Source organism: Bos grunniens, chromosome X (assembly GCF_055505025.1).
Source record: "Bos grunniens cultivar Pamir isolate PY7600 chromosome X, Bosgru_T2T1.0, whole genome shotgun sequence".
In the NCBI taxonomy this organism is placed as follows: Eukaryota; Metazoa; Chordata; class Mammalia; order Artiodactyla; family Bovidae; genus Bos; species Bos grunniens.
The window spans coordinates 65,780,446-65,794,218 of record NC_141194.1 but is presented as its reverse complement, the minus strand read 5'-3'; the positions used below and the strand labels follow the sequence as shown (position 1 = coordinate 65,794,218).

At 40.8% G+C, this 13,773-nt stretch overlaps 1 protein-coding gene across 1 annotated transcript; it reads right to left on the bottom strand.

Moving 5' to 3' along the window:
* Nucleotides 1-751: 751 nt before the first annotated feature.
* On the bottom strand, nucleotides 752-9,789 carry CDX4 (caudal type homeobox 4). Its single transcript, XM_086387221.1, has 3 exons — nucleotides 9,291-9,789; nucleotides 2,223-2,368; nucleotides 752-1,015 (listed from the first exon to the last, which is right to left on the bottom strand). The coding sequence occupies exons 1-3, from the start codon at nucleotides 9,787-9,789 to the stop codon at nucleotides 809-811; spliced, it is 852 nt and encodes a 283-aa protein (XP_086243347.1). The 3' UTR covers nucleotides 752-808.
* Nucleotides 9,790-13,773: the final 3,984 nt, after the last annotated feature.

The following is a 13,773-nucleotide window of genomic DNA, read 5'->3' as shown; positions in this document are numbered from 1 at the left end:
AGTTTACAGTCCATTGGATCACAAAGAGTCGTACACGGACACGACTGAGCGATTTCACTTCACTTTCACTTTACTTTGAGTGTTGGAGACCTGCCTTTTCTAATGACTCAACCAAGTTGACTGTGTTATTCTAGTCTGATTTCATTGTTTTGGCAGGATTTGAAATTGACACTGCAGGTTGGAAGTTCTGAGATAACTGATGCTAGACAAGTATGAGCAAGGGACAAAACCTTTTAATATTTATTATTTTTTATAACAAGTGACAGTAGATTCAGAATCACCTCCTGATGTTTTAATAAACCTTTGTCTTGTTATGAAAATTCTGTTAGCTTTTGAATCAAACACTTGAAAAGGTAGCTAGAGATAGATACCTTTCTGCTCACCTTCTCTCCACCCCAAAAAGAATATCGGAGGACACACTCAGCATCAAATGATGAACACAAGTATACATATACAAATGTGCATCCTGGCAGAACTGGTTTTTATGGTCTATTACAAGCAAATTTCTGAAATTGTGAATAGAGTTGCAAGGGCTTGTGACTGTAGATTTCAATTATACAGCTTACCACCAAGTTCCCTGAGTGACTGACATAGCATTGCACACAGGAGTTTTCTAGGTATAGTTCCTAACAGTAAGTGATTCTTGAATTATCTTCAATCCATGGTGCATCCACTCATTCTGAATACTGTCTTAAAAGGAATTATTACCTAATGTTGCAACTCCCCTGCTGATATCTTAAGAGACCAAAAAGACAATGCTAAAGGAAGGGCATTTTCCATTTCTCTTTGCCTTTCTTTCATTCAGATTTCATTCAGAGACTATGACCTGCTGAATCTCGATAGGCTGAAATCCACGGACAGCAGATGGGGTGGTGAAAAAAATATTAGGTAGTTCCCCAGGGCTGATGGAGCCAGAGTCACTTTGCACTGAGCCTCCACTGTTCTCAAACTGGGATATTTTCTTTTTGATCATCTTTCTCTCCTTGGCTCTGCGATTTTGAAACCAGATTTTCACCTGAAACAAAAAATGCTTTGGATTTAATGGGACAACATACTGAATGCATTTTTCAAAGTCATTGCTGATATTGTTCTGGGGCTTTAGTATTAATATTTACAAACTCTTTCACATGCATCACTTGAGCCTCACAATGACCTTGTGAAGTATGCCCTTTTGACAACAGGTTTTTAAAAAAGCTGAGACTCAGAAAGGGAAAATATCTTTCATGAGATGAAATTGAAATCAAGCCCAGGGCCTCAGACTCTGAATGCAGTAGTCTTTACATTATACCTCACTCACCATCTTTGTTGCACAGGTAAAAATAAATAATGATAGTATGGCAGATTCTGAGGCATGGTGATGAAAAGGGAGGGATTTAAATAGCAACGGTGATTATGATCTGTCATTAAAAGACTAAGGTTAGGGACTTCCCTGGCAGTCCAGAGGTTAAGACTCTGCACTTCCAATGCACGGGGCACAGGTTTGACCCTTGGTCTGAGAACTAAGATCCTACATGCCATGTAAAATTTTTTTTTAAAAGTAAGTTTAATGACACAGAACTGGGTGAACAAGGGTTATGAAGTACTATATCTCTTGCTGTGTGCCTTTATAAATGGTTGAAATATAGATTACTTGGGATAAGGCATTAATGGACTTTACAGTTCTAGAATTATATGATATCCAGGATTACTCCTAGATCTTTGTGGAAAAAAAAAAGAACATCAAATAGTTATGTCATGTCAAAAGCTGGGTGAGTGGAAACTACTGATTCTTGCCAAGATTTAATTTTCACTGAGTATCCACAGTAAGCTAAATCTGAGGCAGGAATCATAGGATTACATAGACCACAGAAAATTAAATCTCCTAGCCTGAATAATAGAAAAACTTGATTCAGGTATAAGCATTGGTGTTCATTTACTGTTACAGTTTGACTGATATAAGCCAGATAATTGCCATGATTGACAGATTTCAACTTCACACATAGCTTGGCTGACCAATTGTATGGGGATTTTAATCCTTCTCCATCCACTATGTCCCCATCCTTGTTTCCACACCTATATAGTGCCCACCACACTAGGAGGTTCAATAGGAAAAATATGGGCTTTAGGAAAGCTTTGAGAATGGCTTAGTCTTCTTTTGCTTCCCTCCTGCTTACAGATGTCCTTAAAATCTTAGCCTATTTGAAATGCTTATATGAAAAATGTTAAATGCACTTCCGGTGTACCTGTCTCTCAGAAAGGCCCAAGTTGACTGCAAGCTCTGATTTTCTCCGAATGGTGATATATCTATTGCAGTGGAATTCTTTCTCCAGCTCCAACCTTTGATGATCTGTGTAAACTACGCGGTACTTTTCTTTTGTCCTGGTTTTCCCTGTTAGGGGAGAAAGGAGTGTATTTAATCATATTTTTTTTCTTTGGAGGTTATTTTGGTTGGAGGAATCAGAGCCACTGTTCCTACCCTTAGCTATTACTTTCAAATATAAAACAAGTACATTTTTTGAACCAAATATGTCATAAGTCCATTTCTTCATTAAGTACTTTGTCATCCGTGGCTATTTGACACACACACACACACACACACATTCAACACACCCATCACAGCACCATTGACATACTGTTACACCAAAGCATTTTAAAGCAAACACTAGCCATGATTTTCATTCCCTTCCCACTCACATATGAGAGCAGGATTGGCAATAGTAGCACCATCCATTATACGTGCACTTCCATTTATATTGTATAGAGTTCTTTCATGTTGTTTCCTATTGAACCTCTCTCTCACCTACCCTTTCAGCTTATGCAGAATGTGTCTTATTCCCATTGTACAGATAAGGAAACCGAGGCTCAGAGGTAAGTGGCTTTGTGGTAGTGGGCTTAGGAATGGGGACCCAAACACATACCTCTGACTGACTCCAAGTCCAGTGTGCCAAATGTTATTCCTAGTTTAAATATGCAGGGCAGCATAAGAATGGCCCAAGTGCAGCAAACTGTTTCGTGATACTGACATTCTTATTACATGCACATTCTAGAGAGAATTTCATTTGGATAGTACTTAAAAAAGAAAACATCTCTTGTCACTTGGATTCTGTTCTACAATAGCTCTATGGGCTTCCCTGGTGGCTCAGACGGTAGGTAAAGCGTCTGCCTGCAATGCGGGAGACCTGGGTTCAATCCCTGGGTCAGGAAGATCCCCTGGAGAGGACATGGCAACCCACTCCAGTACTCTTGCCTGGAGAATCCCATGGATGGAGGAGCCTGGAGGACTACAGTCCACAGGGTTGCAAAGAGTCAGACACTGCTGAGCTACTTCACTTTCACTTTCTTTTCACCTATTAGAAAAAATAGTTTAGTTTTTTTGTTGTTGATGTTGTTTAGTCACTCAGTTGTATCTAACTCTTGCAACCCCATGGACTCTAGCCCTCCAGGCTCCTTTGTCCATGGAATTTCCCAGGCAAGAATACTGGAGTGGGTTGCCATTTCCTTCTCCAGGGATTTTTGGGGGAGTTTTAAACAAATTTTTATTCCTTAATGGAAAATGAGAGGGGGAAATAGGGGGTGTTGACTTTACCAGAATAAAATGGGTATTCTAGTATTCTTTGAAAGGATATCCAAACATTTGCTTTGTGTTACAATGTTTAACTAATTTCTCATGCCTTCCTTCAAATAAGGTTTTATTCCTCCTTTTAAATTTTCCAAAGGTGATTAGGAAGTTTCTTTTTCTTTTCAATTTTTCTAACCCCCTCCAGGATCTTCCTCCTTTTCTCTATAGCTTTTGGCAAACTCCTTCTGATCTTCCCTGGTTGTTTTTGATGTGAAGTTTTGGGGAGCGATCTGTAAGACAAAGGTTTCTTTAAAGTGTTTCCCTAAACTCCATTGAGGTGTTAAGATGCAGCACAAGCTTAACAAAGGAGCTACATAGCATCAGATCCCATCTTGAACCCTCTTTACATTCAGGAACACCAGCCAATTGGTTTGGAATTTACAAGCCCTAAACAAATGTCAGACACCCTTTCATCTCCAGGAAAGAAAAAAAAGGGGGGGGGGACGTGAATGTAGAAACAAATTCTAGATGAGAGATATGTTTTAGGATTAACTCATGGACTAGGGAGCTAAACAAAACTTTCCTTCTTGAAAATGGAAAATGATGAGCTCCAGTCAGTTTATCTATCTCAAAGGCTCAAACTATGAGCTGGTTTTCTCTTTGTTTGCTTGTTTTTCATGGGATTTTTTTATATCAATTTTTTAAATTGAAGTATAGTTGATTCACAATATTGTGTTAGGTTCATTTGTAACAACCTGGAAAGATCAAGAGAATATTATGCTCAGTGAAATGTCAGACAGAGAAAGACAAATACTATATGGTATCACTTATATGTGGAATCTAAAATATAATACAAATGAATGTATATGCAAAACAGAAACAGACTCACACGTACGGAAAACAAACTTCAGCTGCTTTTCTGAATCTAGGAAACCAAAGTTCTGGCATTTGGTATGTTACAAAGGCAGAATGTATTTTTGAGGCCACAATGAAAACATTGAGGTTTAATTTATTTCTAGAGCCTCAAATCTTAGAATCAAAATATATCTTTGAAGAGATGTTTCCTAAAACCATTCCTAATACCAAAATGACTGAGTGTTTAAATTCTAACTTGAGGCAGAAGTTAAAATTTAATGTGCGTGTGTCTGTTTTCAACTCTTTGATAATCAGTAAATATAACCAGACTTCAAGAATTCTGGAAGGTTGCAATTCTTCCCCACCCCCATTGGTCATAAATTCCCCTCTTGCAGTTTCTTCTGAGGACAATAAAGTCAATACCAGGCCTCTTTATTTGCCATGAAAATCCTCACCCTTTCCGGCAATATAACCCCTAAAGAAAGGAGGGATGAGGAAGAGCCAGGCTGCATATCAAAGCCATGCAAAGTGTTAAAAAAAAGAGTCTGTTGCCCCAATCTTATGGATAAGACCTCAGACCTCAAGAACACTAGATTAGTTGGAAATACTGACTGCACGTTTAACGAAGAGAAATGAATTCTCATTTCCTGGTGCTCCTCTTGTGTCCCTCCTCCCAAGCTATTTTCTTTCCATTTACTCCATTGTCTCTTCCCTTAAATGATGAAATCTGATTGACTGCGTTTTGGACATTTTCTAGTGGAGCATAGAACCATATTTCCATACTAAAACACTAACAAAGTGCTAAAAGCAGTAGCTTTTATTGTTCAAGCCATTCTCTTCTCCCAGAGACTATGACAGTGCCGAGGGTGTGGGATCCCCTTCTCCAGCACTATTGCGAGTTAATCTAGGAAAGTAACAAACTTTAAGTTGTATTACAGGGCTGCTTCAAAGCTCTGCGGTAGGATATCATTACTTGCCCTGACCAAACACTTTGACAAACCTCTGTATTTCCCATAAGGAGACAGGATCCCTACAGAGTTTGCAAACAAATGTCATTATATATGAGGACTTATCATCACCTAAATGTGCTCATTTGAGAGACTGGCTGTGACAGTGCTGTTAGGCAGAAAAGCACTCTCCAAACCTAAGGATTATGATGATGGTGACAGCGAGGGTAAAGATGATTAACACCAATCCCTTTCAATAGGGAACAGAGTGTAATTAACACCATCATAATGAGTTTCCATGCGATGGTAATCTTTTGCTGCTTTTAGTTAAAAATTGCATCCAAATTCACTTATAAAAACTGTCCAATTAAAATGATCAAAACGCATATATATGGAATTTAGAAAGATGGTAACAATAACCCGGTGTACGAGACAGCAAAAGAGACACTGATGTATAGAACAGTCTTATGGACTCTGTGGGAGAGGGAGAGGGTGGGAAGATTTGGGAGAATGACATTGAAACATGTAAAATATCATGTAAGAAACGAGTTGCCAGTCCAGGTTTGATGCACGATACTGGATGCTTGGGGCTAGTGCACTGGGACGACCCAGAGGGATGGTATGGGGAGGGAGGAGGGAGGAGGGTTCAGGATGGGGAACACATGTATACCTGTGGCGGATTCATTTTGATATTTGGCAAAACTAATACAATTATGTAAAGTTTACAAATAAAATAAAATTTAAAAAAATAAAAATAAAATGATCAAAACCAAGAAAGATAATGATATTAGGAATTACTAAGTAACTAATTTTCTGAAATGTCCTAACTGAAGAAAACCTTTTAACTTCCTTGGTTTTCTGTCTTTTGTCCAGTGGGTTAATCAGAATTATTCAAAGTCACTTCCTTCTCTCCTCTTCTTTCCCACCCCTAAAACCAAAGCCGCTTTCCAGCCCTGCTAGGGTTACCGCCTTTCCAATACTCATACAAGGCTATAACTCTGGGTAAAATAAAAACAAAATGAAAAAATTTCTAGAGTGGTGCTGTCAATGTTTAAAATATGAAAATACTGAACTTTTAAACTGACAATGCTTAAAATATTAAAATGATGAACTTTTCGTGAATATCTCTGTCGGGTTCCTTTTCACATAATTTTTAACACAAGGTGTGTTTTCAAACAGACTACTTAGGGAACAAAGTGGGGGAAAAAATATCTCACTTTTAAATCAAATCACTTAGTGGACAGTCATTTATTCTGTATGTCAGTCCCCTTTCTGTCATTCAAAAATCAAATGCCATGATAATCACTATGAAATGTTTTCCAATTGTCCCCTAATATGTGTATTTTTGTTTCTTTAACTTAAGGCTAGTTAAAACATTCTTAAATAATATAAAGAGCTTTAATTTGACTACCATAATCAAGGAGGGGTTACTTCCATTTTTGTAGATCATCTGTTTTGTTCTCAGCCGTAAGTCAAATGTCCTATAATACTACAGAGTGAAGTATAAAATTTAGGAGGATCTGACTTATTCACTTAACAGATATTTGTTTAACTCTCATTATGTACTAAGCATACAAATGGGTGCCTTTTGGTTTGGAGTGATACAGAGAGGTGATCATTTTAATTTTTTCTCAGGTTATCAGTTCATAACCTGAGATCTACAGAAGGGGTTTCAGTGGATCCATGAGTCTCCCAAAATTATTCAAATAAATGACATATGTGGGACTTCCCTGGCAGTCCAGTGGTTAAGACTCTGTGCTTCCACTGAAGAAAGCATGGGTTTGGTCCTTGGTCAGGGAACTAAGATCTTGTATGCTGCTTGGCAAGACCAAAAAAATAGATACAAATTTAAAAAATCTGATGGAAAAAATGAAGTGTGTACATGTGCATTTGTGCCCTTGTGCATTTTTCTGGAAGAGGGTCCATACTTTTCATCATATTCTTAAATCATTGCTAAATATGTACTTAGGCTGCAAGAATATAACAAAGGGGTATTTTTATAAGACATTAAAATGAAATGGTGATTGAATTTAATAAAGCCTCATCTATAGGATAGGCTGCCACAAGTTAGTGAGGTTCTAAAATCATTCAATTTAGAATTTCTCATAGAAGTTGGAGAGAAAATCTTGTGAAGATGGTATTGTACAGCAAGGTTTGACGACTGAGCTAATGATGAAGACTCCATAGAGTAATTTAGAGTCCCGTTCTAAACTTTTCCTGGCACCAGAATTATACAAAAGAGAGATCTGACAAATACAAATGAAGACTATTAAGCAGAGAAACCCATCATATTTTCTCTTTTATACAGAAAATTCATGACTCAAGATAATTATTTTATCTTGTTCTTTTCTTCCCATTGTTTTGTCTTCCAAACAACATACTAGTGACTTTCCTCTTTTTAAGTATTTCAAAACATAATCCTAAACTGGAGCAGCCACTTTTCTGGCTTTTGTGTCTCTTGCTGATGGTTAGGTCTTAGTGAATAGGTGTTAATTACAACCCTAAGATTAGATATAATAACAGCCCTGACAGTGCCCCACCCTAAGCTTACTTTCTATTCTTTTTAGCCCACCAACTCACTCTTATTTCAAAAAGCAATATGCAGACTTACTTACAAACACTTTAGAGCTAAGTATTTAAGCTCTACTCTTAATTTGGGATTGCTACCCTAGTAATGTCCTAATTGGAACTGCCTCCTCCAGGCTGAGTACTCTCAATGATAAAATTTGGTCCCTTCCCACCCTCTTGCTTTTGCTATTTTTAAGCAGAGAAAAAGTGCAGAACTGTGAGCAGAAGCATAATCACTATGGGCAAATGCTATTGGAATGTCATGTCTTCCCCAGAGGGATGAAAGTGTTAGGCTGAATTTTACTAATTTTCTCTAATGAAAGGGAGTGATGAGTTGGAATAATAAGAATGTGATAAAAGCACAACTATAGCTGAAAACAAACATCTCCCCACCTCCCTCCTCCAGCCCCTGTCCAAGATTAAAGCAGAGTATGCAGAGTACCCCCCCCACACACACACCCCACACCCCTGCGCACACCCTCCTCCCAGTAGCCGCCAACCAGTAGCTTGCTGGTAGGAGAGTGAGTTGGCATTAGGCTGAGATCTCTGGGCTTTCCTATGTGTCCTGACAAGCCTGTATTCAGTCCCTGCACCTCGAAATGCCTGCCTGTACTGTTTGGAGGGCTTTAATCCCTTTAACTGTATTGATGCTGGGGCTGATACTGGTGCACACCCCGGGGATGTTAGGGTTGAGCAGCTTATTATGTCCCAGTGGTGTGCTGTAGCTTTCCATTGGTGGAAGGAAAGTTGTACAAAGGCATTGGGTTTGAATTCAGCTGGCTCCTGCCAGCTTGGGCAAAGAAAACTGGAGCTTCCTTGAGAGTTCAGGGTGAGGAGGCCATTTTGCCATCAGGGCCTTTGTGGCTAAACTGGACCACCTATTGCCAATCAAGCACTGAATCTAAATTGACCATCACCAGATTTGGGGGAGAAGCCGACCTGCTCAGATAGAGAAGGCTTTGAAATGGAACAGGCAAACAGCAGTGGCTGAGCATAGAGAAACGTAGTTGTCCTCTCCTCATTCACCCACTGACCTTCCCCGTGAATATGTTTTCCTATCTGGGCAACTGTAGGGTTGGATCTTGATCTTTGTGGCTCAGTATGTCCATTGTCACCGCGGTTGCTCCTTTGGCTGATCAGAAAATGATGAAAAAGTCCTCTACTGTCAGCTTAGTTCCAAGCACTACACTCTGTTTTTGAGCAGAAGCACAAGCGAAGGAGGTCACTTGTGGTCTGGGGCCCTGGGCAGTAAGCCACATAGTGGTCTCCTTAGCTAAGCTGTCCGGAGAGAAGTCTGAGAAGTAGGAGGACCAGAAGGCCAACAGAAGTAAAGAAGAAGCAAAGGAAGGAAAAGGATCAGAGCATTGGTTTCGGTTACTCACCAGTCACCTGCACTGTCTTTCGCATCCATGCATAGGGGCTGTGACGGCTTCTGCTAGAACTCTCGTCTGCGATGCCGGCGTCGATGGGGAACAGTGATCCTCCGGCTGGTGTTGGCAGGCTGCTACCGCTGTTTCCACCCCCTGGGGGGCCCAGATTGCTATATTCCAGTGAGCTGAAAGCGGCGGGGCTCGAGCTCATGTCGTTCATGGGGACCGTACCCATAGTACTGGATGGCCCGGGGTACACGCTCCAGTCTTCACGAGGGGGACTATAGGGTGACCCCCAGGCTCCCAGCGGTGGCCCGTGAGGATCCATACCGGGCATATGTGGATATCCCATGTAGTGCGCATAAGAAGGGGCCGCTGCGAAGTTGGAGGCTGGCAGAGGACTCCCACCATCCCCAGTGGCACCAGCCCCGGCGGTGCCACCTCCTGCGGGGCTCCTGAGAGTGCTGGAGTACATGTCCGCTTCTTTTTCCAAAAGGCAGCTTCTGTACATAGTGGCTTGGATATGAGAAAGGAGCTCCCTAAGGCATCCTGAAGTCCCTATTAAGGTCCCAACCCGACTTTGAGAAGCAGTAGGGAACCAGAATTTTAGCTGTGCTGCACGCCCCTCCGACTACTCCATAGGCGTTTCCTACCCTGACGGTTTCCAGGTGACTGGTAGCCCTGTATAGACGGGCCCCCAATTGCTGAGCTGACGTCAAGGGGCTTTAGGCTTTTACATAGCATTTGCATTCAAATGAACGGCCATTTCACTTTCACAAGGACTTGTTCACTCTACACCCCCTCCAAGAGATCCTGTGCCTTTCAGTCTCATCTTTCTCGCTTTTGTCCACCTGATCCCATAGCACTAACTGCGCTTTTGGAAGCAGGAGCTCTTCTACAGGTTCCTGACCAGTTCCCCGCAAAGTGAGATAGAGAGGTGTAGAATCAGAGCAAAATCCTGTTCTTTGGTCCTTTCCCTGTGGCTTCTTCCCTTTACGCTGATCTCCTGCACCTAGTCTGCATTCTTGGTATCTTCTCTGCCCACAGTCCCTGGCACAGGCACTCCACATGGCACTGGCCCATGATAGTACTAAAAGGGGCTCTCCCGTCTCTTCATTGCCCACCCCCCAATAGCAGGAGAGCTTTGTTTCTGAGGACAGAGATTCATTTCACAACTATATATTGTGTGCCTACTATGTGATAGGCTGCTGTAGACTCAGGGGATAGAGCAGTGAACAAGACAAACATTTCTGCTGTGCCTTCCTGAGGTTATATTCCTGTAGATGACAGGCTGGATTAATTGAATGTTTTACAAGTGTGTACAAATTAAAGAAAGATAAAGACAGGATGTTATGAAAAAAGGAAGGAAAGAAGGAGAAGACTCTTGTGGGTAGTGGGCTTTCTTATTTTCCTGTCAGTTCACTAGTCTTGCTTGGGTGTCTCTTTCTGCCAGTACTCACAAGGAGCCAAATTCCTGCAGACTCAAATCCAGGGCAGCTGAAGCTCCCAACTTGCTTTCACACTTGCAATTTCCTTTGTAAAGTTAAAATTGTTGAAAAAGACATGGAGTTGCCAGTAGATGCCAATGAACTCAAGATTTTACTTCAAGAAATCAGATCACCTCTTGAATGCAAAACCAGTTTATACTCCAGTATTCCTTCTCCCTCCACAACTGAAGTGACTTAGCATGCATGCACATTCCTTCTCCCTCACTCCTGCCCCCTCCCAAAGCCTACCACAACCTTTAATTCAAGATATGTTCCTATTCAGAGAATATGCTTCTCCATAAAGTCCAACACAACCTGGCAGCTTCATTAACTGATCCCTCTTTGGCTTCGGAAATATCACATTACTTCTGGGAGTTTCAGGGTTTCCCCTTGTGTAATAGGGATACTAACAGTGTCTGTATTTTGAGGGCAGGATTTCCTGAGGTGATATATGCAAACTGTTTAACAACACTTGGCACACAGCACAGGACCACTGTATTCATTAATTTACTCAACCAATATTTATTGAGTGCTAGGTGCTATTCTATGTATGGAGACATCGGTAGTGAACAAAGCATTTATTAAGCTTATATTCTTCTCAAGGGGAGATATACTAAGTAATTAAATTTTATGGTATGTCAGATAGTAATAATCAACATTGTAAAGAAAAAGAAAGCAGCAAAGAAAATAAGGAATGCTAGAGGATGTTTCAATTTAATATATGGTGGTCTGGGAAGACCTTACTTAGAAATAATATTTAAGTAAAACATAGAAGAAGTGATGGATTAAGCTATGAGGCAAGGATCCAGACAGAGGGAACAGCAAGTAAAAAGAAAAGCCTGTCTTTTATTGGAGAAATAGCAAGAAGGAAAGTGTGGCTAACAGGTAGATGAAGTCCAAACATTAATATGGTGGGTCATTTTTAATGTCTAAGCTTTTACTCTAAGTGAGATAGGGAGACATTGTAGGGTTTTGAACGGATAAGTGACATGACTTAAGTTTTGAAAAGATTGCTTTGGCCATTGGATTAAGAATAGACTGTAAGTGGGCAAAATAAAATCAGGCTGGTTAAGTAAAAGTCTATTGCAATAATCCAGGTGAATGGCACTGGGGATGGAGAGCAGTGGTTGAATTCTGGATATATTTTGAAGCCTGCATTGGAAAATGAGAAGGAACAAAAGTAATTGGTCAGCAAAGACCAATTAAAATGCAGCACTGGGGATAAGGGACTAAGGAGCAGGAAAATCACATACTTATAGGCACTTTGTGTACATTACCTCATTCAATCTTCACAACTTTACTTACTATCACTCCCATTTTAGAGACCAAAAAAACCAAGGCTCAGAGAGGTGGCATAACTTTTTAAATGAACTACTGGTATGTAGTAGAGCTAGGTTCCCAATCCAGGCAGCTCAGATTGCAAAGTTCATGTTGTTAAATTGGAACCAGGGAAAATGTACAACCTTAGGGCTTAGGCCTGGGACTTGGCTTCTATTTTCTTTCTCTGCTCAGGCTCCCAGGCCCTATATTCAATCCTTTTCATAACATAGACCCAATACCCTTGCATTATTCTCTTCCATCTATTCTATCTTGAGGCAAACTGGTCTATCTGACATTTGAAAAGCTATATCAAGATGGAAGCATATTCAGGACCTTTAAGACTAAGCTAACCAAATATTGTCATTTTATCTATGAGGAAACAGAGGGTCTGAGTGGGGAAGGTAGTCTTTAAGGCAGTGAATGATAGAACTGAGACTCTAACTCAGGTCTGTTGACTCCCAGACCAATACTCTTTCACTAAAAAAATGTATGTTTGCTTATGCCTAGACAGTTTTTTTATGGAGAAGGCGATGGCACCCCACTCCAGTACTCTTGCCTGGAAAATCCCATGGATGGAGGAGCCTGGTAGGCTGCAGTCCATGGGGTCGCTAAGAGTCGGACACGACTGAGCGACTTCACTTTCATGCATTGGAGAAGGAAATGGCAACCCACTCCAGTGTTCTTGCCTGGAGAATCCCAGGGATGGGGAGCCTGGTGGCTGCTGTCTATGGGGTCGCACAGAGTTGGACACAACTGAAGTGACTTAGCATAGCATAGCATAGACAGTTTTTATGCATAAAAATTGTTTCAATTCTCCCTAAAGATTCAGCTTAAATGTCACCTCCTCCCAAAAGTCTTATGTTATGATCCTCCTCTCAGAGAGTGTACTTCCTCTTGTCTGAATCCCCTTATCAACTCCCCCACTGATTAATACTATTCTTGTCCATCTTAGTGTTATTTGGGGTCTTATCTGAATATTTTAGAATTTGAACACATTGAAAAGGTGTCGGGGGCATGTTTGAGCCCTGTAGAATGGAGTGTCACGCACATGATAGGATCTCAAGAAACATTTGTATGCTGAATCAATAAGTGACCTTGGAAATGTAGATTTTCAATCACCATTTTGACTCGACTCTAGGGATGTCTTGAAGAGAAACCAGTAAGTTGTCCAGTGCTTAGTGGAACTTGGCTTCAAGATTACTTTAGTTTTGTGTTTTTGTTTGTTTGTTTCTGGGGATGGGAGTAGAATGTGGGGGTAGGGAGGTGGGAGAGAGAGGCAGAGTGGCAGGAAGGTTCAATCTAGTTTATTTGACTGGAAATTTTTATTTCTTTTTTTTTTAACCTGGAAATTAATCAGAGAGGGAACCTCACTGCAGAAAGCAGAGTTGTTGTTGTTCAGTCGCCAAGTCATGTCCAACTCTTTGAGACCCCATGGACTGTAGCATTCCAGGAAGCAGAGTGGCCAGCAGCAAAAGTCAAAACCCACAGGCTGAGGATCAGGGCTCAGGCTATACAAGGATTATCAGAGCAGTTTGGATATCCCTGACTGGTGTCTCTCAGTTCAAGTTTTGCACTTTGGGCTCTATAAACAGCATCCTTCCACCTACCAATTCTTACCTACCTCCCTGAGCTACTTGGAAACTTAGTGATGTGTCTTGGGACAAGAAAGAAGCCTTGTAGCCTTTCCA